The following is a 27,119-nucleotide window of genomic DNA, read 5'->3' on the forward strand; positions in this document are numbered from 1 at the left end:
AATAATATATATTCAAAGATTTTAGGCACATTTTCACGATTTTTCAAAAATAGCAGACCTACAAGTTCATAGCGCGGCACTCGGTGCCGCGCTATGAGCTTGTAGATCTGCTACTTTTCAATAGTTAAAACACCAAAAGGGGTTCCCGCCCAAAATGGGTTAATACTTTAGCTATTGAAAAATAGCAGATCTACAAGCTCATAGCGCGGCACCGAGTAGCGACATACCGAAGCCTACACGGGTTGTGCAGTCGACGCACTGCGATTGGCCAGTCGCTGTGATCGACAGCCTAAACCTAACCCTAACCTCAGTAAACTTAACTTGCCCGGGGGCGTGGTTATAAGAACAACCCGTGTAGGAGTTAGTATGTAGCCAAAGAGTGCCACGCTACGAGCTTGTAGATCTGTTATTTTTGAATAATCGTGAAAATGTAGCGCAAATCTTTGAACATAATTTTATATTCTTTCAAACGTACGTTTTTAACTCAAATCTTTGCTTCTGGGGGGGGGGTCCCTGGAACAACATATTTTCAGACGTGGGGGTCGGGGGCCAATTACAGTACATATCATTTCTGGGGTCCTTGACTTGAAGTAGTTTGAGAACCACTGACATAGAAACAGGTTTTTCAGAAAACGGTCAGGACATTTTTTTTGGACAATTTCAACGTCAGGCCTAAATGGGTTAAGGCGGACTCTCGTGAAATGGAACTGCAACGCCCACGACCGGCTGATTCTTCAAAAAGGTGAGTGAAAAACAGCTATTTTCCCGATTGAAAACTTCCACAGTGAAGCTATTGTCCCGATATATGTAATGCAGTCATAACAAAAGAAACATTTTTGACATGACTGTAACAACACATTTCCCCCCCCGTTTTGTAATGACATTACATCAATCCCATTACATTTGTACCTTCCCTCCCTGCAAGCACTTTTAAGGTGAAGCTCAGATAGGAGGAGGAGGAGGAGGAGGAGGAGGAGGAGGAGGGGAGCCCTTTCCAAAGTCCAAACCCTGTGTGGTTGTGTCTCTCTCTGTGGGTCATGAGGGAGAACCGAGTGAGGTCTAGCAGAGAATCAGAGCCCTCTGTGTGCTCAGAGACACAGGCTAACACTGGGTCCATTCACGGACAGCTCCAACGTCCACAGGGGGGGGGGGGGGGGGGGGTCTACGGACACAACAACAACAACCACAACCCGACGCAAAGAGTCTGCTGCTATAGCCTGGGCCCGGTCTGGTCTGGCCTGCCTGGCAGCCACAATGCAGGCATGGCATCAGCTCTCATCGCTGTGCATACCGTGAGAGCGCCACAAGCCCCCCCCCCGAGGTCTGCCCGGCCCCCACCCGCCCGCTCGCTCGCTCTCATCCACCTAAAGTACACGCCGTAAACACATGGTTAAACGGATTACGCACGCCAGGCTTTAAATAGAAAGCCCCACACTTCTCTCTGTGACGGGGTCACGGCGGGGGAGCATGGCGGTCTGTGGGGGGAGGGGGGGGGGGGGGGGGGGGGGGGAACCTAAAAAACAAACACACAGAGCATTTACATATGCAGGGCCCACACAGGTTGCACTCCCCCGCTCGTCTGCAATACGTCTCCGTCAAGACCAAGGAGATGGATTTCTGTCCTTCTATACCTCGACTCTCACAGGTAGGTCTCTTTCCTAGTCTCATAAATCATTCTAGGAAAAAATCATGCATGATATTCTTAAGGTCAGACGAGTAATTCTAGGGTCAGAGGAATATTCTTTTGTCAAATGTCTTGTTAAGGGGCCGTGCGTGAGGCTCTGACCCGAACTTCTCTACTACTTACTGTGCGTTATGAATGTTTCTGATGATGCGTGCGGCAAAACATACCCCATAACGTTATTTTTGACTTTGACCTTTAACCACATTAACGGAGACATGAGCAAGTTCATTTTAGGCGAAAACGTTCAAAAGTAAAGATGATAGAAATTCAAAATGTTCAAAAATGTACGGACGAAATAGTGAAAATAGCAGATCTACAACTTCACAATGTATCAATCAGGCTTGTAGATTGGCATCCCCCCCCCCCTATTAGTTAAGTGGTTAAATAGATTTAAGCATGGAGAAACAATTGTTTTATACTGTATAGCCAAATGTAAGTTAGCCAAATGTAAACTCTCAACCCCATGTGTGTCAAATTCAACATCAGCATTAAAGCTGCTATAAGCAATAATATGTCAAAATTGTAATGACCCTTTTATTATTTATTATTTATTCAGACAGCCAGCAATGGGTAGAACGCTCCCAAAAATAATTTAGTCTCTGTGACACATCTAGGGGCCGCAATTTGCATTCAAACGCCCAACGCGTTTGCACAGCTTTTTGAAAACCTTATACCCATACCTAACACCACGCCAAAATTCAAAAACGAGTCACCAAAAGCCAAATCGTGGTGATTTCTTACGAGTTTCTTACGAGTGATTTCTTTCGCCTCTTACAGCAACTAGAGACCAAAAAACATGATGTAGCAATGCTACGATTTGCCAAGCAAAGTCTCAAATGACCTTCTATCCTTTGAAAGGCATCATGATTTATTCTAGTCTTCAGTACTATATTACGCCGTGACAGGACAAGACAAGACAAACTAGCTGGAGGAACTGAACCTGTGACAGTCTATCACTAAACCTCCGTGCTACCGATTTAACCCATTTAGACCTGAGGACGATTCTACAAAATGTCTTCTAAATCCTGACAGTTTTCTGAAAAACCCATGTTTCTATATCAGTGGTTCTCAAACATTTTCAGGTCAAGGACCCCCAAAAATATATGTAATTGGCCGTTGACTCCCCATCTGAAAATATGTACTGTAGTTCCAGGGACCCCACAGCAGCAAGGCTTTGAGTTAAAAACGTTCGCTTTGAAAGAAAATTCAAAGATTTGCGCCACATTTTCACGATTTTTCAAAAATAGCAGACCTACAAGTTCATAGCGCGGCACTCGGCACTTGTAGATCTGCTATTTTTCAATAGCTAAAGTATAACATAATGCTTAAAACACCAAAAGGGGTTCCCTTAATTCTATCTCCTGGCATTTTACACTCCATGCTGTCTGAAAAATGAAAGCGTGCGCGTGTACTACTGTTATGTATTCACCATTCACGGGATCAGATTAGTATAGACATTGCCAGCGGCAACTGTTTTCAATCATGGAAACCGTGCTGAGAGCGGAGGAGTGTGGCATTGCTGCAGGGGGAAATTAGCAGTCAAGAATAGACGAGAGTGACAGCCGGGGTTGAGGAGGACAGTCAGTCAGGAGAGCTGTCTTGGTCACCCTCTGAGTTCAGGCTATAGTGGCTGGCTGGTGGTGACCGCACCTGGAACCGTTGAAGACAGACACACATTTTGACAGTGCCGCATGTGCCGAGTAGGGCATTCACTTCTAGTCATTTTTACTAGTTGACTAGTTGCCTAGTTTACTAGTCGACTAGTTGTTTAACTACCTATTATGTAAAAAAACATAAAATTTTTTATTTTTTTATAAATATTTGTAAATTTAAAAACTGTGTACATTGGTGACTATAACTGTAATCTACCTGATCTTGAGGCCTACAAGGGGGGGGGGGGGAATAAAAAATAAAGAAAATAAAAACTTTTTTTTCTTTTCTTATCAACTAGTCAACTACTACCAACAAGGTCGACTAGTGGATTTACTAGTCGACCAGTAAACTAGTCGACTAGTTGCTTAATGCCCTAGTGCCGAGGCCTACATTCAAGCCCGTCTTTCGCAGGGTTGCATAATATAAGAGAGTACATTTTCACAACACTACTGTTGTACTACCATGTCTACACCGGTCTACGAAAACAAGAAAAAAAGAAAATCACACTTGTGTGAAGTGAGGTTGCGCCCACTGTATTTACGGCCACACAACGTCTTATGTCGTCATGCAGTGCCCTAAACAAACATGAACCCATTCTGGGCGGGAACCCCTTTTGGTGTTAGCATTATGTTTTGCTTTAGCTATTGAAAAATAGCAGACCTACAAGCTCGTAGCGCGCCACTCGGTGGCGCGCTACGAGCTTGTAGGTCTGCTATTTTTGAAAAATCTGACATGGAAACAGACAGACAGAAAACTGTCAGGATGTAGAAGACATTTTTAGAATCTGATCTCAGGTCAGAATGGGTTAAAATCCTATAGACTTGGCTGCCATATGACGTAATCGTCAAAAGCCATGCATTTGGACCTCAAAAAGGCCTGCTCGTCATTCTCTCGGTCTCTGCACAGGACCTATAGTAGGCCCACATGTATGCATGCATGTCCCTACAAAAGTAGACCAATAACAGCGAACTACACAGATCAGCCGACGCTGCTGTGCCAAACACAGCTGAGCATCTTTAGCTCATCATTGGTGAGGTTTAGGCGGCATCGTTGGAGATATATGATGTACTGTGTAGGCACTGTTCACGATATATGGATGTCATTGTCCATGCTGTTCTCCCACTACAATACGTTTCCAATTCATGTTTTAACCCATTTTGACCTGAGATCAGATTCTAAAAATGTCTTCTACATCCTGACAGTTTTCTGAAAAAGCTATGTTTCTATGTCAGTCGTTCTTCGATTTTTCAAAAATAGCAGACCTACAAGCTCGTATCGCGCCACTCGGTGGCGCGCTATGAGCTTGTAGATCTGCTATTTTTCAATAGCTAAAGATATTCGATGTGGCAGTCTATAGGCACTGTTCAAGATACCGCATATGGGATGTCACCGGTAGCCCCAAAGTTCTTCCACTACGATGAGCCAGAAGAAATGTTTTCAATTTATATTTGAAGATATAGCTGACGCTCATAGTATGTTAGCACATCATTAGGGATGTGCAGGAATTGTTCAACGTATATGCGTGTCGCTACTCACGCCCTTGTATTGTACGTACGTGCAAATAGGGGAAGCGAATCGACGTCATGCGAGGTTGTTGGAGGTGCAAACAAAAAGGTACTTAATTGTGTGGATTTGGCTGCTCTTTGTGGTTCAGGGGATTCAAAAATGAACATTTGTTTGTCTCACACAAACTCAATGCCGATACCTGTGCTGTCAAGCAACGGCGGACACAGACAAATTCTAAAATACCCGTATGTGTGACTCAGAGAATACATGTTTCTGCTTCGTTCACAAAATGCACACCTAGAAACGTGCTGTCATGGCTGGGGGGGGCACAATCTCAAGTGGTGGAAGCGCCATTACCCTTTAGTTGTTGATATTGTGGCTTATAATGATGCCATAATGATGCCATGAGACTACTGCTTAAAGTGCCACGATGCAGCAGTGCAAGCGAAATGTTTGTCAGCATCGGCGTACCCACCTGCTCAGCTGTGCTGAGGAACCTCATGTACAAATGTATGTGTAGGCTGTCTGATTCTGCCAACAGCATTATTGTTATTCTGACTAACCCTTTATTGAGTTCAGTCAGGTTTGTTTCTAAACTGTGGAACCGTTGGCGTGTAAGCCTGCATAGTATGCATTTGTGATTTTATGTAGACAATGTCTGCCTTTTGTTTGTCTCTGTATTTGTATGTTTTGTTTTTTTTACGTCACTATGGACCTTGTGTCTTTAATAAAGTTTGATTGATATTCATTGATCAAGTATCTCAAGGCTACAAATGACTTTTGCCACAGGACAGGAGGGGGACTAAAAGATTAGCCTGGTTTCCAGCCCTGATTCGCTGTGTTCCGTGAATTTCTTTTGTCACTTCGGTGTGACAAAACAATTCACAGAATGCAGCGATTATTCAGGCTGTTGCACCACCTCACACTAAGTTCAAACTTAGCCTAGTTATACAGTTGGGTGCCACCGATATTGTCCCTTATCATTTGACCCATTTAGGCCTGACCTCAAAATTAAAAAAAAATCCTTCTAAATCCTCCAGTTTTCTGAAATAAATATTTTCACGATTTTTCAAAAATAGCAGACCTACAAGCTCGTAGCGCGCCACTCGGTGGCGCGCTATGAGCTTGTAGATCTGCTATTTTTCAATAGCTAAATTATAACAATGTTTAAAACACCAAAAGGGGTTCCCGCCCAAAATGGGTTAACTGTCCTTTTGCGCAGCTTAAATGGCTTTTAACCCATTTAGACCTGACATCGAAATTTAAAAAAAGTATCTTCTAAATCATGACAGTCTTCTGAAATACCTACGTTTCTATATCAGTGGTGCTCAATATTTCATGTCAAGGACCCCCAGAATTTTCTATTTGGCCTCCAACCCCCATCTGAAAATATGTTGTTCCAGGGCCCCCGGAAGCAACGATTTGAGTAAAAACGTTCGCTCTGAAAGAATATATTTTCAAAGATCTGCGGCACATTTTCACGATTTTTCAAAAATAGCAGACCTACAAGCTCGTAGCGCGCCACTCGGTGCCGCGCTATGAGCTTGTAGATCTGCTATTTTTCTTAAAGTTTTTTTGAAGCTATAACTAGGCTAAGTTTGAACTTTAGTGCGAGGTGGTGCAACCCCCCTACGCCGACTAAAAGATACTTTGCACAAGGGCCTCCACGAGTCTTAATCCGTCCTTGGCCACAGATTGCATTTCATTGTATTAGATAATCTCTTGAATCTACTGCGGATTTCAGTAATGCTATGTGTTTTATACAACAGTTGGTTTGGATCAAGCAATCTGATTGGCTGAGAGCAGTGTGTACTTATTTCCCATGGACATAACAGCTAGGAGTCGCTTAGCAATGCACATAGCTTAAACCGAGCAGAACCAACTCTTCATCAATCCGTATCAGTATGCATTCCCAATATGAAATTAGATATGTACAAAGGAAAAACTGTTGTATGAAAGAAATGGAACACTTGAGGTCATGTTATGGCGAATGGCAAGCAAGCACTCGGGCCTTCAGCCTGTGCCTGCGATCACAGCCGTCGTGTTATTCAAAATAACACACTCCCTCTCATGTTCTATTCCTTCATATATATATAGATCAACACACGTTCCAGAACTGTTCTAGTGCAGTGGGGTCCGGGGTTAACCTGACTCCGCCAGATGGGGCAGCAGAGAGTACACTGGGTTCCCCCCTCCTGCTCCCATCTGGGAACTCTCAGGCAGACTTGATGCTCCGGGCACAAAACGGCCTGGCCAATCAGCGGCAGCTAGAGGCGGGATCAAGGCAGCACTGTGTGTGCCCAGATGGGAGCAGGAGGGGGGAAACCTGTGTACTCTCTGCTGCCCCATCTGGCGGAGTCAGGTTAGTCCGGGGTCCCCCAAGGATGCTTGAGGAGGTTCCAGGGGGTCCCCAGACTGACAGTTAGGAAACCAAATGGATAGGTACTTATAGGCATTAGGGGTGGGACGATTTATCGATATATATCGCCACGATATACATTATAGCATCGTCCTCCCAATATTGTGATATTGATTAGGTAGTACTAGTAGTAGAAGGCTACCCATTGTTGTGGACAGACAAGTTGTGGACAAGTTGCAGTCAGTGTTGTACTGCTTGGAGGAGGCAAGATTCATGTACTTATTGGCCAGTTTGTGACACAAAAAATCTTGTAAGATTTTGGAATAAATACATAATTTCAGATTTTTGCCGGGTTCTTTTTTTGTTACAAATATCGTGATATATCATTGATGAAATCTCTTGCAATATATCGAATATCGCTCGATATTATCACTATCGAGGGCCTCAGATATCGTATCGTGAGGCACCCATAACGTCCCACCCCTATAGAGCGTCGCAGTCACGCCCCCCTACCAGGGCCCAGGAAATGATTCCCCGTTCATTTTCCTCATAGACATTTCAAAAAGTATTTATTTAAAGACCTTTTAAGCCTCGTACAAAGCCAACTCGAGTTGTGTCAAATCATGACAACAAACAAAACATTTCGGGCCGAACAAAGAAAGAAGAAGAAAACGGCAGGTTAACACTTTTTTTTGTTGTTTTTCTTCTTTGTAATTATTTGTTCGGTCCAAAATATTGTGTCACGACTATCTGTTAATTACAAAGAAGAAAAAACAACAAAAAAAGCTGCCGTTTTTTTCTACTTTCTAATTCTTTGTTTGGCCCAAAACATTGTGTTTATTGTCATGATTTGTCACGACAAGAGTTGGCTTTGTCTGGGCGACTGTGGCTCAAGAGGTAGAGCAGGTCGTCCAATGATCCATGGGTCGGCGGTTCGAATCCCAGCTCCTCCTGTCTACATGTCGAAGTGTCCTTGAGCAAGACACTGAACCCCAAATTGCTCCCGATGTGCTGGTTGGTACCTTGCATGGCTTCCGTCGCCATCGGTGTATGAATGTGTGTGTGAATGGGTGAATGTAATGCACAATCTATGTAAAGCGCCTTGGATAAATGCGCTATATAAATGCACCATTTACCATTTTTATTTACCATTTTGTCTGCGGCGTCTTTAAATAAATACTTTCTGAAAAGTCTATGAGGAAAATGAACGGGGATTTCTTGTCCGGGCCTCTCGAGGGGGCGGGACTGCGACGCTCTATTAGGCATACCAAACTAGTTCAAAAAAAAAAAAGTTGAGAATCTCTGTTCTAGTGCAGTGCATGTTTGGACTCAGTCCTACCCTGAAGGCGGTCCAGTCCTCCACAGAGTTCCTCCACAGATATAGTGAGGGCAGTCCTGGGGGTCCCGGGGGCCCTGGCTCTCCTCCGCTGCCCTCCCGGCCCGCCAAGCCCTGGGAGCCCTGCGGACGGTTATAGGTTAAACCATTTAGGCCTGACGAAATTACATACCTCATGTTTCTATATCAGCGGTCGTCAATGTTTCATGTCAAGGACCCCAAAAACTATATGTAATAATAAGCCGCCGACCCCCCCATCTGAAAATATGTTGTTCCAGGGACCCTCCCAGAAGCAAAGATTTGAGTTAAAAACGTTGGCTCTGAAAGAATATATATATATATATATTCAAAGATTTGCACTACATTTTCACGATTTTTCAAAAATAGCAGACCTGCAAGCTCGTAGCGCGGCACTCGGTGCCGCGCCAGGAGCTTGTAGATCTGATATTTTTCAATAGCTAAAGTGTAACATAATGCTTAAAACACCAAAAGGGGTTCCCGCCGAAAATGGGTGAATGGATGGATTACTGATGTACAGATGGAAAATCCATTAGAGGTTCTCCGATCGAAAGGTCCACGGATTTAAAAAGGCAGATTTTAAAATCGGCAATTTATACCGGATCTGGAGAAACCGATCTTTCATACCATTTAAGTGGTATAAAAGTCAAATCAGAGAATATTGTTTTGCATATTTGTGACAGGCTTAAACATTCTCCCCTTTCCTCCCAACACACACACAAAGTTTTGATGTGGGGGTTTTTGTCGGTATCAGTATCGACCAACGGTGAGGAAAAAAATAAAATTGATGATCGGTCCCAAAAAAAAAACCCTGATCGGAGCACCCCTAAAATCCATCGCCGAAATCATTGCACCTACTGAATGCAACGATCAAACATTTTATAAATTGTTACCATCTTGCTATTACTGTAGCCTAATGGTTTTTTTGTTAACCCATTTTGACCTGAGATCAGATTCTAAAAATGTCTTCTACATCCTGACAGTTTTCTGAAAAAGCTATGTTTCTATGTCAGTCGTTATTCGATTTTTTTTTTTAAATAGCAGACCTAGATCTGCTATTTCTGCTATTTTCTGCTATTTTTCAATAGCTAAAGCACAACATAACGCTAACACCAAAAGGGGTTCCCACCCCCAAAATGGGTTAATTCGTTGTTGTAATTACAAACGTATATTATGCATTCAAAAATATATTCACAAAAATATATATTATTCATTCAGACATACTGTAAAATACACAGGACGTAAATAATCGTCATAATTAATTGATCATTACCTTGTCGCCTTTGAAGCCCAGATAGCCTTGTCTCCCTGCACAGCCCTGTAAAATGCACAAAGCCAGACGAGAGACGTTTGTTACTAGTATACACTTATTGGCAGAACCTGGAAGAAGAACTGTTGTTTACTTGGCAATGTCACTAGCCCATTTTGGCCTGAGATCAGATTCTATAAATGTCTTCTACATCCTGACAGTTCTCTGAAAAAGCCAGTGGCGTGCACAGATAGACACTAGGGGGTGCTAGAGCACCCCCTGCCCTCTTAGCAATGTGCCCTTTTGGAGAAAAAAAAAAAAAACTTTAATTTTATTTTTTTATTTTTTTTGTACAGTGTGTACAGTATGTGGACCATGGTGACATTGATCAATTCTTAATAAAAAGCTTCTAATATATTATTTAGTCCCCAGAATCTATAAATCTCACACTATTTAGGCAACCGGCCGGTTCCACGCGCTGCACAAGGTGCCCTTTTTTCCGTGAGCACCTGCCCCTCTAAATGTCTGTGCACGCCACTGGAAAAAGCTATGTTTCTATGTCCGTCGTTCTTCGATTTTAAAAAAAATAGCAGATCTACAAGCTCATAGCGCGCCACTCGGTGAAAAGAGAGGGCTGTGTGGTTGCCGCCAGTACATTATTAATGCCGTTATACAGTTTGAAACATCTATTTTTGGTCTGTAATTTCTCAGGTTGGTCTGAAGAAAATCAGCGTGAGTCAGTGTCTTCGAGGGTGGATTCGACCACATTGTTTGCACAGCATTTACTATAACCTTCACTTACAGCACAGCTAAAATATAGGCAGATTAAAGACGAGCGGTTTTAGGGTATTACATAATCTGCCAGGGAAAACTTTCTAAAGTGAAAAATTTCAGAGTTTTGCGCCAATGCCGATGCTTGGATGTTTCCGACCACCGCTATGGTGACAAAGACTATCTGTTCGAAAGGCTTCCTAACAGAAACCTGCTTGTCCGCTGGGAAACTTTCTTTGCCATTCTGGATCAGTGTTGCTTTTTGGCAGCACATTTTGATTTTAGTTTTAGTCATAGTCTCTTCAATAGCTTTAATTTAGTCACATTTTAGTCACTTGGAATGTTTTAGTGTTAGTCTAGTTTTACTCTGAAATGTATTTTGGCGGGCCTTGTTGCCGTCGTAATGACTGATTTTACACTTGCTGAAAATAGCCGATCTAGAAGTTCTAGAAGCTTGTACGTAGATCTGCTACTTTCAGCATGCAACCAAGTGTAAAATGACTTATACTGGATCTCTTGTCCACTAGTCCCTAACATTTTAGTCTAGTTTTTATTTGTTGACTCAACTGTCAGTATATTTAGTCTTAGTTTTAGTCACCATAGCTTAGTTTTCATTTAGTCTTAGTTTTAGTCACCATAGCTTAGTTTTCATTTAGTTTCCATTTAGTTTTCGTCAGTGGAAAAAGGTAGTCAACGTAAAAATTTCGCCTTAGTTTTAGTTGACGAAATCAACACTGTTCTGGATGTGCTCTTTTTTTCTCTCTCAATGAAAACGGATTCATCAGGACAGGCTGTCAGAGTGTGAGGCGCGCCCCCATCCACCCAGAAATGCTCCACAGCAGGCAATGCACAGGGAGATGCGAGGGTGAAACCGGAAGGTACTGTTGCAATGCTGGGTGTCATCTACAAAAGGTTTGCCCAGATACAGTACATCCGGCATACAAACAATTAACTATATTACTTATTAGTTTGGCCTTGCTTTACTTTATTTCCATTCTCCTACTGCGTGCTCAGTCATCTATAACTTATTGTCTCCACCAGGCCGAAGGCATGGGGAGAGAGTATGTTTTGCACTCCGTCCGTGTGTGTATGAGTCCGTGTGTGTGTCCGTCCGTCCGTCCGTCTGTCTGTTACCAGCTAATCTCCGGCCCCGTTAACCCGGTCGATGCCATATTTCGCACACACACTCCCTGGATGCCAACGATGAACCTCTGCCCCAAATTTTCCAGAACGGCCCGTTATAGCGCCACCAGGAGGCCGACTTTTGAAAATCAAATCTTTTGATATTACTCCTCCAGATTCTGTCCAAATCCCACAAATCGTTACACACTATTTCTATAGTCATGTGTTCAAGACGGATCTGTCCGATATTTTTCAGATTCCATCCTAATTGGCTAACATTGGCTTGTTTGCAGGATTGGCCCGTTTTGAACAAAAAGCCTCAAATTATGAACGCAGCGTGCAATTTACGTGAACTCTTTCACAGACTTTCCTACTAGGCTGAGGAATATAACCCACCCTTTTCACATTGGCCTGTTATAGCGCATTTTCGTTGTACGGCTTTCGGCTGCGTTTCGACTGCCCCCCTCCCCCTCATACAACACAAATGTTGTGTCAAACCATGTGACTCCCATTGGGAATGAATTGCGAGCTTGCAACATTCAACAGGTCTGCATGCATCAGCTATACAATGGAGGTCACATGGTTTGACACAACATTGTGTTGTATGAGGGGGAGGGGCGCAGTCGAATGCGCCCCTCCCCCTCACACAACACAATGTTGTGTCAAACCATGTGACCTCCATTGGAAATGCATTGGGCGGCCATGACACAACACAGCATTGATCCAACGAGCACAGAGAATTGCATTAACCGTGTGAGTGCACCCTTAGGCCTCACTCAGACCTTTACAGCGTTGTGAGTGTCATGGCCGCCCCAATGCATTTCCAATGGAGGTCACATGGTCTGTTGTATGGCTTTCAGCTGTGTTTCGACTGCCCCCTCCCCCTCACACAACACAAATGTTGTGTCAAACCATGTGACCTCCATTGGAAATGCATTGGGGCGGCCATGACACTACACAACATTCATCCAACAAGCATACAGCAATGCAGTAAAGGTCTGCGCTCAGCCTTACTCTTTTCCCCCATATCCCAGAACGTCCGGGAGGACCCCTCAGGAGCCGGTACTTTCTGTCGTCGGAACCGACAACGACATCACCTTCTCTGGGTCCCGAAGAGAGCGTACTGTGTCTCTGCTTAGGAGGACTAGGGGGCATCTCTTCCACGCGGTTCCCCTCCGTTATGACCGGGGGGGAGCCGCCGCTGGCATCTTTCCCATGTTCCTCGGCCGGTGCCGTTTTCACGAAAGCTATCACGTTCTCCTCCAGCAGAAAACTAATGTTGTGAGAAGAAGAAGCCGCCGCCGCCGCCGCCGCCGCCGCCTCGTCAGACGTGTGTGGAATGGAATCGCGCGGGGATGGGATGTCCAAGTTGATGATGTTGTTGTCGTCGTTACGTGTAGCCGCCGCGGTGTAAGCCCCGTCGTCGATCTCTGCGGCACTTTTTTTAGCAGAGGCGTTTTCATTTAGGATTCGGACGGGCGGCGAGGATTCGTCGACAGACTGTCTCACAGTCTCCAGAGTCTCGGGTTCATCAACGAGCACATTCTCCTGTTCGACGGCAGAGCTGGAGGCTTTGTCTTCGTGTTCTGATAGAGCATCCTGAGGAGAGACAGGACATTTAAATCAATGATAATCATCTGGTAAGGAAGTAAATAATAAAATCTTACTTACAGTATAGCACTTTCTTTAACCCATTTAGGCCGGACGTCGAAATATAAAAAAACGTTCGCTCTGAAAGAATATATATCCAAAGATTTGTGCCGCGTTTTCACGATTTTTAAAAAATAGCACACCTACAAGCGCGCCACTCGGTGGCGAGCTTTATGAGCTTTATGAGATTTATTTGGACCGAACAAACACTTTTTGTCAGGTGAAACCTAGCCTCGGAAACCCAGACGTTTTTATTTCCAGGGAGAAAAAAAAAGTCTGGGTCCGAGTCCACTTCAATTCGGCATAGAGTAGCGCACACATCACTCACTCTCTGCTGATTTCTGATCGTCTGCACCTTTGTTAAATTGACACACACATATACACACACTCCCCTCTCTCTCTGTCGCTCTAATTAATTACCGGTAGTCTCATGTCTAGCAGCTGCGCATAGTTTCTCCCGGCGGATCCTGCCGGGAGCTGCCTATGCCATAGAAAGCATAGGTGAGTTCCAGGCTAGGTGAAACCTGACTAGTGAAAGCTCATGTACCTAGTCATACAGTACATGAGTCATACTGAGGACCTAGTCCCGATTGGCTGCCACACACGCTGCCGTCATGTATTGGTTACTCAGGTCACATGACCAGGAAGCAGGTAACGGAAATCTTTAGAGACACCCAATGTTATGTAACGCAATGTCATGATTGAGACCGGCCGCTTGAGAGGAGCGTCCGTTACTAAATAAAGAAACCAGCGCTTCTTTCACCTGACAAATATCACTATGTGATCCTTTCTTGTTTTTGAGTTTTCTTCGTTCTAATTTTTTGTTCGGCTTACAGGTCTTTAAAGGAGCATTCGGTGATTTGGAAAAGAACCCGGTCCGCCCCGGTAACAAGATGTGCACATGCACACGCTCTACAGTGGGGGAAGTACAACAGACCAACAGCACGTGCACCAAGGCCCGGCCCACTCGATCATGATTGGAGGAAGGCCCCTCTCATCCTGATTGGATGAAGGCTTTGCCACCCAAAGCCCAAACCGAAACTAGGGTTTTTTGACCCCAGGGGCTCACTGGGGACAGGGAGGAACTCCTTATATGGTCAGCACACTTTATTGTAGGGAGGATTATCCAAAAAATAAGAAAAAATAAGTGATATTTGAATTAAGTGAAATCACTGAATATACCTTTAATCCATTTAGACCTGAGGACGATTCTACAAATATTAGCGGTTCTCAAATTATTTAATGTCAAGGACCCCAGAAATGTTATGAAATTGGCAGCCGACCCCCCCCCCCCCCCATCTAAAGTTAGTTAGTTAGTCGAGTTAAAAACGTTCACTGTGAATGATATATTCAAAGATTTGCGGCACATTGGCACAATGTTTCAAAAATAGCAGAGCTACAAGCTCATAGCGTGGCACTCGGTGCCGCGCTATGAGCTTGTAGATCTGCTATTTTTCAATAGCTAAAGTATAACATAACGCCTAAAACACACAAAGGGGTTGATCCCGCCCAGAACGGGTCAATACTAATAAATACTCTTTGAAACGTCTATGGGAAACATGAATGGGAAATTCTCTCGTCGTTCTGAAAGGGGGCGGGACTCGGCGCTCTATAAATAAGGGCTTCAAATAATAGACGAGAGAGATATTACAAACGGAAGTATATAAGACGCACAATTGAAAATAAATGCATTCAACGGACAAACATATTATTATTCAGACAAAACAAGCAGACAAAGAGAATGGCTCTAAATGTCGATAAAAAGGCTAACCTATATAAAGATGCGTTCAAAAACCTTGGAACACTGTCACACCGTGACATATTTTTTTGGCCATTTTATATTACTTATATTGTTTTTGGCCATTTTATATTTGATATTACATATTCTTGTAAGTGCAATTCATTAGCCTGGATCCAGCCCAAAGACCCTGCACACTCTTATCAGGCTAGCAATTCATGATAAGTTTTGCCATTCCTTTATATTACACCTAGTGTAACCTTGTGACGACAAAAGAGTATTATAGTAGGGGGCCAAAAAGTGCCTTGACCAGATAATCCAAATGGTCTCATCGTAGTGGTGGATGGGCTCAACAGCTCTGTCATGTACTGTAAGCCGTAAATAGGCCAGGCAAGAATGTATAGAATAAGGCAAATATAATTGTGTGGTGACCCACATCTTGAGACTGTGAGAGACATTCACCCAAGAGGTATTGTGCCTTTAAGAGCACTGGTGGAGAGTGAGAACTCAGTGTTTCCGGTTCCGCGTTAATGTGTGTTGTTGTTGTTGTTATTATTACGACAAAGTAATACCAAAGATGGTTTATGTATGAAAGATGGGCCAACTTCATTGGAGCCACTAGAGGCTCCAATAAATGCTTAAACATGTAGCTAGGTGTAATGTTAGAGACCACAGAAGTGAACCTTTCAAGCCTGTTTTCTCAACTCGCTGTTTTCTGCAAGACATAACTCTATGAGCCATATCTCCAAAACTGGTGGGCCAAACTGAACAACCAATATGTCAATTTGAAGCTATGATTCCCTGCTTTCATATGACATGAAAAAACGAAAATTCAAAAAAATCCAATGGCAGTCCCTCAGTCAAATTTAGTCACAAATGGTACACAAAGCCTACAAATGGTCTCCTAAATATAGTAGGCGTGGTTTGCTTCTCCCCGACCTCCACCCTCCCCCCCTGACAACAACACTGTTTCCACACTCAGTCTAGTAGGTGGCGGTAATGCACCATTTAGGTTTGCCAACCGCCATGAAACCCGATAGAAGAAGAAGACAACAACACTGACAAGTCATTTAACAAAGTACATTGAAAACAACTGACAAGGTGTACTTTTGAAATAGTCCTCCAACCATGTAAATTCATGATTTGGATCTATCTCATTAAAAAGTCTCTCCCTAATAGAGTTGTAGAATGGACAATAAAAAACTAAATACTTTTAATTTTCAATTTCCTTTAGATCACACAGACTACATAATCTATCCTCCTCAACCGTGCCTACATATCTGCCTGTCTCAATATGCAGACCAAGTATGCCAGCTCTAATTTGGGCACATAAGGATAATTTCTAATCGTTTTAAATATGTCCATTCATTTCACATTATAATATTCACATATTCTCATCTTAAATATGGGGTCAGAGCCCCCTATGTGTTGTCCGTGAAATTGCAGATGGACAGAGAGAGGCTTCCGGACTCATCTCAAATATCGCGAGAGTTTGTTGCTGGGATAAAGAAATGTCATCTCCTGATTTGTCTCGCTAAAAGAAGCCATTTTACTATGAATATCTTGTAAATATTGTGTGCCTTGTGATGATTCGGTCCAGTATTTAGTTCAGTGACCATGGAGTTAAGGAATGGTTCAGAAGCTGTGTTCACGTTCACTCTCCCATTGGAAATGAATAGACTCCAACATTCTTCCTGTCTCCTAATAATGTTACCGCCCACCTCACGCAGATACAGGAAGTAAAGCAAAGTTGGCCTCTCTTGCTAATTCTCCTCTTGGGTAATACGTAGCCTTGCCGAGCCATGAGGCCCACAGGGCAGGAGCGTGAGGCAGCTTGATGTACAAGTACACCCCCTGGACATGACGCTAGTATGTCACAGGGACTTAACCCCAATCCAACCCTTGATGCTGAGTGTCAAACAGGGTCCCATTTTTAGAGTCTTTGGTATTATTACGACAGAGTGTCTGTAATAGATTTATGTGGGAGCATCAGTAAACTACCTCTACGCAACTAAGGTCTCCTGTCTCGCTGTTTCCTACTCCACAATTGAAAGAACACTAAGATGTATAGGTGAAATGCTGGACTTTTACACACTACAATCCTTAAATCCACACTCGGGGACATGAGAAGCTGATGGTATGTGGTACAATGTACTGCTGCCGATCTAGGACAACTTTCTATAACCCAATACATCCCTCAAGCACATTCTCCAGTCACTCAATGCCTGGACAGCATCACCATTATACAACCAGGCCAGTGTAAGATAGGTCTGGACCTGATCAACTTCAAAGTCTGCGTCATAGCGCTATATGCTCAGTATGAAGCAGATCGCAGCAGCGTGCAGGTGAGCTGCACAAAGATGAAACAGAATACATGCACGTTATACAGACACATATTTCCCCCCGTGGGTTATAGCTTGAAAATCAGTTCGCCGTCGTCGTCAAGATACACCGCCATACTACGGCGTAGAAAGTATAAATTAGGCTCTACATAGATAGACAATGCTCCTTTATCTGGGACTATACAGTTGGAGGCCATCGATATTGTCCTTTTCTTTTTGCTGAGGTTTGCGTGATCTGCGCAAAAGGACAGTTAACCCATTTTGGGCGGGAACCCCTTTTGGTGTTTTAAACATTATGTTATAATTTAGCTATTGAAAAATAGCAGATCTACAAGCTCATGAGCTATGAGCTCGTAGGTCTGCTATTTTTGAAAAATCGTGAAAATATTTATTTCAGAAAACTGGAGGATTTAGAAGGATTTTTTTTTAAATTTTGAGGTCAGGCCTAAATGGGTCAATTGATAAGGGACAATATCGGTGGCACCCAACTGTATAGGCTGACATTGTTGCCGTCCTCTTTCACAGAGCGCAGCAGACATTTGATCTCTCTGCACCTGAGAGTGTATTTTGTTGAGCCTATCCGAGGTAGCCTGGCTAATAAGCCAGACCGAATCAGCCGTTTGCAAAAAAAGATTGCCTGCCGGCGGATTACGGTCTGGAGAGGCTCAATTGTACGCCCATTTCCTACACCAGAGAACTGGTGTGGCCAATCGGGACACGGTATGCAATATGGGCGGGCTTTGGTACAGTGACATTCAATGCTTGAGACCTTTGACTGACAGTAGCTCTGACCAATTGCGTCAAAGAGAAAATGTTTGAACCCGCCCCCCGGGAAACAAGATCCATACACAGCATCTCCAGACTCAAATACCACACGACAGTGTGATTTGAGTCTGGCTTATTAGCCAGGCTATATCCGAGGTGCTCCAAACTGTTCACTATACTAGTATGGCTAATCGCGATGGGTGAGAACTGGAATAGCGGTAAGCAGTGGCGTGCACAGACATTTAGAGGGGCAGGTGCTCAAGTGAAAAACAAAAGGGCACCTTGTGCAAGCGCGTGGAACCGGGCGGTTGCCTTAATAGATTTTGGGGCCTAAATAATATATTAGAAGCTTTTTTTATCAAGAATTGATCAATGTCACCATGGTCCACATACTGTACAGCAGGGTTCCCCAATAGGCGGGCCGCGGGCCATTTGCGGCCCGCGGAGCGCCCCCTTGCGGCCCACGGAAGAATTTCTAAAAAAAAAAACGAGTGAGGAAACCATGCAAGTCAGCAACCTGCACATCGGGAGCAATTAGGGGTCCAGAGTCTTGCTCAAGGACACTTCGACACCGACTCTGGGACGAGCCTGGGGTCGAACTGGGAACCTCACATGGTTCTCCATCCGGCTGTTCTAGCGGCCACGCTACGGAGTCTACTCTATTCCTGAGGAGAAAGATCAAGTCTGACACACACTGCTAGGTGCATGTGATGTTACAAAAGAGGGTCGTGTCACGTTATGCCAGGCCGCATACTGTAGGCCAGCATGCGGCCTGGCTGTAGTATAACGCATACATACAACCAGATGCTTTGATCTCTGCGACGGGACCATAGCAGACCGTTTCCCATTCACGTCAGCCACACTGACTGAGGTCAAAGTAAATGCTCTGTGAAAAGCCATAAATCTAAATCATCAAAATGTGCACGCACGCACGCACGCACGCACGCACGCACGCACGCACGCACGCACGCACGCACGCACGCACACACAAAATCCTGTAGTGGATTAAATGTCTAGCGATACAAACAACACATTACCGGTTTCAGTACATGATTGATTGTAATTGTATATATATATATAATATACAATAGGCTGGACACAGCATTGCACGATGAGTAGTGGAGAACGTCAGGTCTGAAGCATACCGTGCACAACGTAAACGAGGCGAGTACTGTACATCCGTACCGTACAAGCCAGGAAAAAAAAAAGGTCTTTCTTTAGGTCCCTACTTGTTGCGAGGCAGGCTGGAATTCACTGAACCTTATTTGGTATTCAAGTACAGTACAGTCATTTTTCCTGGGGGTTGAATGTGTAGCCGACACACATGGAACCGTACAATGTGAAATTATTTTGCCCCTTATTAGGGGTCAATTTCTACAACCCAACAACGTAAACAACGTAAACAAAATGATGTCACCCTGGGACATTAACCCATTTTTGGGGCGGGAACCCCTTTCGGTGTTTTATAACATTGTTATAATTTAGCTATTGAAAAATAGCAGATCTACAAGCTCGTAGCGCGCCACCGAGTGGCGCGCTACGAGCTTGTAGGTCTGCTATTTTTGAAAAATCGTGAAAATATTTATTTCAGAAAACTGGAGGATTTAGAAGATTTTCTTTTAAAATTTCGACGTCAGGCCTGAATGGGCATAACATGCCTTGACTGATTACTTTACAAGCTCTCCGATATCGCTGTTGCTGTCTGGGGGGGGGGGGGGGAAACATGCATCTCCTTTTGATGTTTTGTAAATCGATGCTATATACTTTGTCGTTATAGTACAGTGTCACACAAAAGTAGCAAATAATTGAGTTATTTTGGTGAAAGTAAAAGTGAGTGAAAGTGTGAGTGTGGGTTCTATAAATATTAGGGCTGTCAAACGATAAAGAAATTGTAATCAGATTAATCACAGCTTAAAATGTATTAATCATGATTAATCACCGTTCGAACCATGTCCAAAATATCACGTGATTTCCGGTATATTGTTGTGGCAAATGTTTTATTCTTTTATTCTCAGCCATCAGATACCAGAGCGATGACTATAGTGCCAGAGTGGATGGGATTACGGGCAGGTCATCTATAAGCATGCATTCAAAATGTTCATCTAATTCATTTCACAAATTAACTAACTCAGTTAACCCAGTTATTTTTTTGACAACCCTAATAAATATTCAACCAATGACAAGTATTTAACAAGAGCTTGTGACAAAATACTGTACATTTGGATGCATTGGAACAAAGTTTATCGTTTGTTTTTTCTGAAAACAGTTTTGGGACATAGTAAGGTTTCCACCACCGACGATGGCGATATAGTTACGCTGGCAGCAGGGCCGACGTGACTGCACTACAGGCCGACGTTTAAAGGTATATTCAGTGATTTCACTTCATTCAAATATCACTTATTTTCTCTTTTTTTTTTAATAAACCTCCCTACTATAGAGTGTGCTGACCATATAAGGAGTTCCTCCCTGTCCCCAGTGAGCCCCTGGGGTAAAAAAAAACCCTAGTTTCAGTTTTGGTGGCGGGTGGGAAAGCCTTCATCCAATCAGGATGAGAGGGGCCTTCCTCCAATCATGATCGAGTGGGGGCGGGCCTTGGTGCACATGCTGTTGGCCTGTTGCACTTCCCCCCACTGTAGAGCGTGCATGTGCACATTTTGTTACCGGGGCGGACTGGGTGGTTATCCAAATCACCCAAATCACTGAATGCTGCTTTAAAGCACAAACACTCAAGACTGCAAGAACTGCAACGCTGAGAGACGGTGTTAGGGGGGCTTCAATAAATTATGCAACCTTTGTGTCTGGGCAAAGGAAATGATCTCGGTTGAAGAATGTGCCTTAAACCGCAGCTGGGCAAACACATTCCATCATCTGAGGACATATATAGGGGCTCCATAATGAGGAGGGAGGCTTTGAGGAAGCACCCTGGGCTTTGGTGGATGAGACGAGAAGGAGAGATGGTTGGAGGAGCGGGAGGAAATGACACCGAGAGGGGGAGGGAGGACAGCGATGTCGGTCAAAAGTCATCAGCGGCATGTTCCTGAAAGTCTACACGTCAACGTCGTCATTACTACGACAGACACTTCTCGCAGCAGACCGGTCGGTGGTGTCAGCATGTCAGCATTTGTGAGTTGACATTATGATAGGACTATGTGAATACGTACACTCCATTGCACTGCTGAATCAGCGTCATCTCTATGCACAAACTTATGCATATTTTGCAAGCTAGATGGTGTTTCTGACTTGGAAAAGAAACTGTAGCGTTGTCTATTTTCACAAGAGACAGACTTTATGCCTCATTTTGATTTTCTATTTGAAACCATTCTGGGCGGGAACCCCTTTTGGTGTTTTAACTAAGCATCATGTTATACTTTAGCTATTGAAAAATAGCAGATCTACAAGCTCATAGCGCGCCACCGAGTGGCGCGCTACGAGCTTGTAGGTCTGCTATTTTTGAAAAATCTTAAAAATACGGCACAAATCTTTGAATATATATTCTTTCAGGGCGAACGTTTTTTTTTATTTCGACGTCAGGCCTAAATGGGTTAACCATGTGCCTTATGTGTATAGGACAGTTCCCTGATGTCATCGCTGATGTCATCGCTAGGGACACAGGCAATCAGTAAGCAGGAACTGGGGATGACAATGAAGAACCGGAAAGTCTGGCGTGATATTGTGAAATCCATGATCTCGACCGCGGTCGAAAATGATGGTGATGTGTATATTTGACATTGTACCTTGTTATCCGACTTTACTTTGTTTCCTTCTGTTTTCTCTATAATTAAGACTATTTTTTAAACTGCTAAATGTTGGGATCTTGTACAAAAAAATATATTTCAATATTTCATAATTTTGTACACCTGTAAACTTCTAAAGTTGAAGTATGTGGCGGTGTCCGTCTGTGTTTCTGTTACGTATGGAGATACTGCTGTCAGCGCAAATTGGTTATGCCCAAATAAATGTTATGGACCAAATAAATAATGTTATTACCTTCAGCTGTGTTTACGCATGGATCATGATATGTCAAAATGATGTGAGTGCAATCTGTGTTAAACTGATTTCCGTTCACAGCAGCCAATGGTGATTTTTTTACCTGCATGTCAGCTTGAGGGTGCTACTCTATCTAAAAGATCTAGTCGGTTGGCCTGGGCCGGCCTACCGGCCGGGGCACCTATAAACTGCTAATGCTAAAGCCTGACAGCGTGTCGCGGGTTCGACTCCCGATCCCGACGACCTTTGCTGCACGTGTCACACCCCATCTTTCTCCCCGCCATTTCCTGTCAGCTTACTGTACAGTGTACACAATCAAAAATATTTGAAGGAGATATGACCATTTTAAAATGATTGTGCCGTTTTACCCAAAGCTGAGAAAATCCCCTTTGAATGTTCACAACATTTCAACACCTAGAGCTGGCTAGCCTACTTTGACTTATAAATGTATACATTTAATTTGCCCAAATCAATAATCTGTTGGAATGAAAACCTATAACCTATAATTAACTGTGTTAATATGAAAAAAACGAAAATCAAAAAAAAAAAAAAAAAAAATCATTATAGGCGAGATGAGGACCATTTTGCTAGACCTGGTCACAAATAAAGGCAGAAAAAGCCCCAAATATAATATATATATATATTTTTTTTTTAAAGAAGAGAAAAGCGCATTTAAAACCAGGGATGTCCCGGCTATATGGTTGGTGGGTGACAAAACATGCATCTTGTGCTTACATTGTTGTTTTGCTGAGGATGCACAGTTTTTTTTTGAATGCCAAGCTTTCCATTCAAATCCCATTTCACACGCCCTTTAAAATCATCCCACGCCCTTTAACTAGCATGACTGAAGTCAAATGAGACACAAGTAGCATGTGCTTAAATTCATATTTAGAAATGTTTTCAGATGTCAAACATGTCTGAGATGATGGAACGGTGATGGATGATGGTGGTCATGGAAGGGGAACCCTCTGAAAGCTTCATGGTCCAAAGATAATCAACTTCAAAATAAAAAATAAAAAAAACGGTCAAAATGGCCTCTCAGACATGCTAAAGTGTTAAAATCATCAGACAGCGTACAGTATGATGAGAAACCAAGCTCTAGAAGTGCCCATGTGTGCTGGCGAAGAGAAGCATCGCTTCATATGGATCTATTTAAAGGGGCCTCGATGAATAGAGGGCGTTTACAAACTGGCTGCAATACAGAAGAACCATGACAAAACTAATGAGTCCAATGAACTCTCACGGTACTGTACGGGAAGAACAAGAGTGTCATGTTAGGATAAAGGTTGGATGTTAACCATGTCCTAATCAGGGAATCCATATAGAAACATATTCCCCTGAGATGCATGTCAGCCTGATGGCCAATCCTCTCCTACCTAACCTTGAATGATCCATTTCTTATATTTTATTCCCATCGCAAGCAGCATCCCGACAATATGTTAATGCTTCATAGGGCAACTTTACAACATTTTTTTTTTACAACCACAGACAACATAGAAACACCATCATGGTCCATTCCATCTCTTAACCCATTTTGGACTGAGGCTAAAAAATGCCTTGAAAACCTGACCTAAGTTTTTCTGAAAAACTTTAAATATTTATATACCAGCATCAAATATTATTATTTTTTGAATACTGTACATACTGTACAGAACCCCAAGAGGGGTTCCCGTCCAGAAGGGTTATAACACCAAAAGGGGTTCCCGCCCAGAATGGGTTAACATACCATAATATGATTGTCTGTCCATTGTCCTCGCACAGCCAATCCCATATGGAGAGACGTCTGCAGCCAAAGGAATCCCAGCATCCAGGTTAACGCGATCCACATGGCTATAGCGGATGCATGTGCACACTCACTCCAGCTGCTTCGGAGGGGGAAAAAAAAAAAAGTCTACCGCTATCCTCCTCCAGACTATATAGCCCACCAGACACAATGTAGTGCGGGTCACAGTGGTGATATTCTTCACAACGGCAGACGGTGCTCACGTTCTCTGATCATTCACTGCATCAAACCTACACCCTGGAACCATGGTGAGACCATACAGGGGACAGGCAGGCACACCCTGCATGGCTTCTATAGACACACCCTCCCTCCCTCCCTCCCTCTACTAAATGGAAACTAAATGAAAACTGTGCTACGACGACTAAAACTAAGACTAAATATACTGACAATTTCGTCAACAAATACAAACTAGACTAAAATGTTAGGAAGGGACTAGAGAGAGTATAAGTCATTTTACACTTGGTTGCATGCTGAAAATAGCAGATCTACAAGCTGTAATCGCTAAAAGCTTGTAGATCGGCTATTTTCAGCAAGAGTAAAAACAGTCATTATGACGGCATCAAGGCCCGCCAAAACACATTTTAGTCGACTAAATCTACAGTTGATTTAGTCGACTAAAATCTCATGACATCCCGGGTGACTAAAATGTGACTAAAACTAAATGAAAACTATTAAAGAGACTATGACTAAAACTAAAATCAAAATATGCTGCCAAAAACAACACTGACACACACACACTGCCGCCTGCCACAACCCACTGCAGTGGCCCTCCCGCCTGCTCTGGAGAGAGGATGGAAGGTTGGGCTCCTGAACACATGCTTCTATACTGCCGTCAGACACTGCCGTGTTAGACCTGATCGAGGACGATTCCACACAAATGCCTTCTAAATCATGACGGTTTTCTGAAAAACCCATGTTTCTACGTGTGTCAGTCGTTCTCAAGCATTTTCATGTCAAGGTCCCCCCCCCCCCCATCTGAAAATACGTCGTTCCCGGGACTCCCCCGGAAGCAAAGATTTGAGTTTAAAAAAAAACGTGAAAGAATATATATATATATATTCAAAGATTTGCGCCACATTGTCACGATTTAAAAAAAAATAGCAGACCTACAAGCTCGCACTCGGTGCCGCCCTATGAGCTTGTAGGTCTGCTAGATCTGCTGTTTTTCAATAGCTAAAGTATAACATAATGCTTTAAAACACCAAAAAGGGGGTTCCCGTCCTGAATGGTTCTCAAATTGACAAATGTGTACTGTGTGGAATTCATTTTTGAAGTCATTCTAGACTAGGGGAGGCACGCGGTGGCCAAGCAGAAGAATAATGTGTGAAAAATCAACACGTTAAGGCAAAACGACGTCGGGTCTATGATCGGATGAAATGGTCGAGTACTTAGCCAAGGTTTTGTGCAACACTTAGGAAGGAATTGATCAAATGAAAACTTCCCAAATTTCACCCTCTGACTTATCAAGAGCTGCCATGGGGACCGTAGCTGCACAAGTTACGGCTGAAGTGAGCTCCCCCAAAGGGGTTGTGGTTGAGGAGATGTGGGGGGGGGGGGGGGCAATTACCATGAATGTAGAACTCCCGAGCCATCGAAAATAGCTAGCAGGAGTCGTACTGACTCATGTAATCACATAATATGACTCTTCCTAACAGAAAAGCCGCACGCAGCGATCCGCTAATGATGTCATAGAGGGCATAATCTGATTTAAATGAAGAGTAATGGGGAGCCGATCTACAGCAGCTTAAATCAAAGCGTTGGGAGTTTGCAAGCAGAGGAACCACAAGGCCGTTAAACATTGGGATCAATGTACTAATATAAACCACCACCACCACCACGACATCAACCTATAGTTCCATCCATGTGGTGTTTCTTCTTGCCTTCTTGCGGGCAGTGGGGGGGGGGGGGGGGGGGGGGAACCTCTGCGAGGCTTTCGTAGGTATGCCGTGTTGTGCTTAAGAGGGAAAGCCGTGAGCAAATAAACTGCTCTAAGTCCCATCGCAAATATGCACGCTGCGACAGAGCTGCTTGATCTGTATACATCGATAAGTATCGGTCAACACTATAGCTGTTATACCGAGGCCACTGTCTGAATCTCACACATGTGGTTTCAATCAGTGTTGTTTTCGTCGACGAAAAATGTCCGTCGACTACCTTTTTCCACTGAAGAAAACTAAATGGAAACTAAATGAAAACTGTGCTATGATGACTAAAACTAAGACTAAATATACTGACAATTTCGCCAACAAATAAAAACTAGACTAAAATGTTAGGAAGGGACTAGTGGACAAGAGATCCAGTATAAGTCATTTTACACTTGGTTGAATGCTGAAAATAGCAGATCTACAAGCTTGTAGATCGGCTATTTTCAGCAAGTGTAAAAACAGTCCTCACGACGGCATCAATGCCCACCAAAATACATTTTAGTCGACTAAATAAACTGTAGATTTAGTCGACTAAAATCTCATGACATTTAGTCGACTAAAACGAGACTAACACTAACACATTCCAGGTGACTAAAATGTGACTAAAACTAAATGAAAACTATTCAAAAGACTATGACTAAAACTAAAATCCAAATTTGCTGCCAAAAACAACACTGGTTTCAATTAACCCGTTCTGGGCGGGGACCCCTTTTTGGTGTTTTTAAAGCATTAGAGCTTGTAGATCTGCTATAGTTTTGAAAAATCGTGGAAATGTGGCACAAATCTTTGAATATAATATTCTTTCAGAGCGAACGTTTCTAACTCAAATCTTTGCTTCTGGGCAACAATATTGTCAGATGGGGGTCGGCGGGCCGATTACATAATAATCTTTTGGGTCCTTGACATGAAATAATTTGAGCACCACCGACATAGAAACATAAGTTTTTTCAGAAAACTGTCATGATTTAGAACAGAATCTGGTCTCAGTCCTAAATGGTTTAATCCATTCTGGACGGGAACCCGTTTTGGTGTTTTAAGCATTGTTTTACTTTAGCCATTGAAAAATAGCAGATCTACAAGCTCGTAGCGTGGCACCAATAATCAATGAAGGGTGGCTCCACTGCCCGCGCTGCGTTGCGTTGCGTTGACGGAGACGCGACGCGTGCATTAAAATTGAACCGGTGCGTTTTTTGACGCACGCGACGGAGACGCAACGCGTCCGGTGGAGCCC

At 43.4% G+C, this 27,119-nt stretch overlaps 1 protein-coding gene across 3 annotated transcripts in view; it reads right to left on the bottom strand.

The window, feature by feature from the left end:
- The window catches only part of LOC306934678 (uncharacterized protein), a 190,021-nt gene that overhangs the window by 99,534 nt on the left and 63,368 nt on the right, over positions 1-27,119 (bottom strand). For all 3 annotated transcript variants that reach the window (XM_079517349.1, XM_079517350.1, XM_079517348.1), the window contains exons 7-9: positions 12,713-13,297; positions 9,830-9,874; positions 8,542-8,661 (exon numbers count right to left, since the gene is read on the bottom strand). In XM_079517349.1, the coding sequence (XP_079373475.1) occupies positions 8,542-8,661; positions 9,830-9,874; positions 12,713-13,297 (750 nt within the window). The remainder of the gene's footprint in view (positions 1-8,541; positions 8,662-9,829; positions 9,875-12,712; positions 13,298-27,119) is intronic.

The sequence above is a fragment of the Electrona antarctica genome (assembly GCF_951216825.1).
Source record: "Electrona antarctica genome assembly, chromosome: 12".
Lineage (NCBI taxonomy): Eukaryota > Metazoa > Chordata > Actinopteri > Myctophiformes > Myctophidae > Electrona > Electrona antarctica.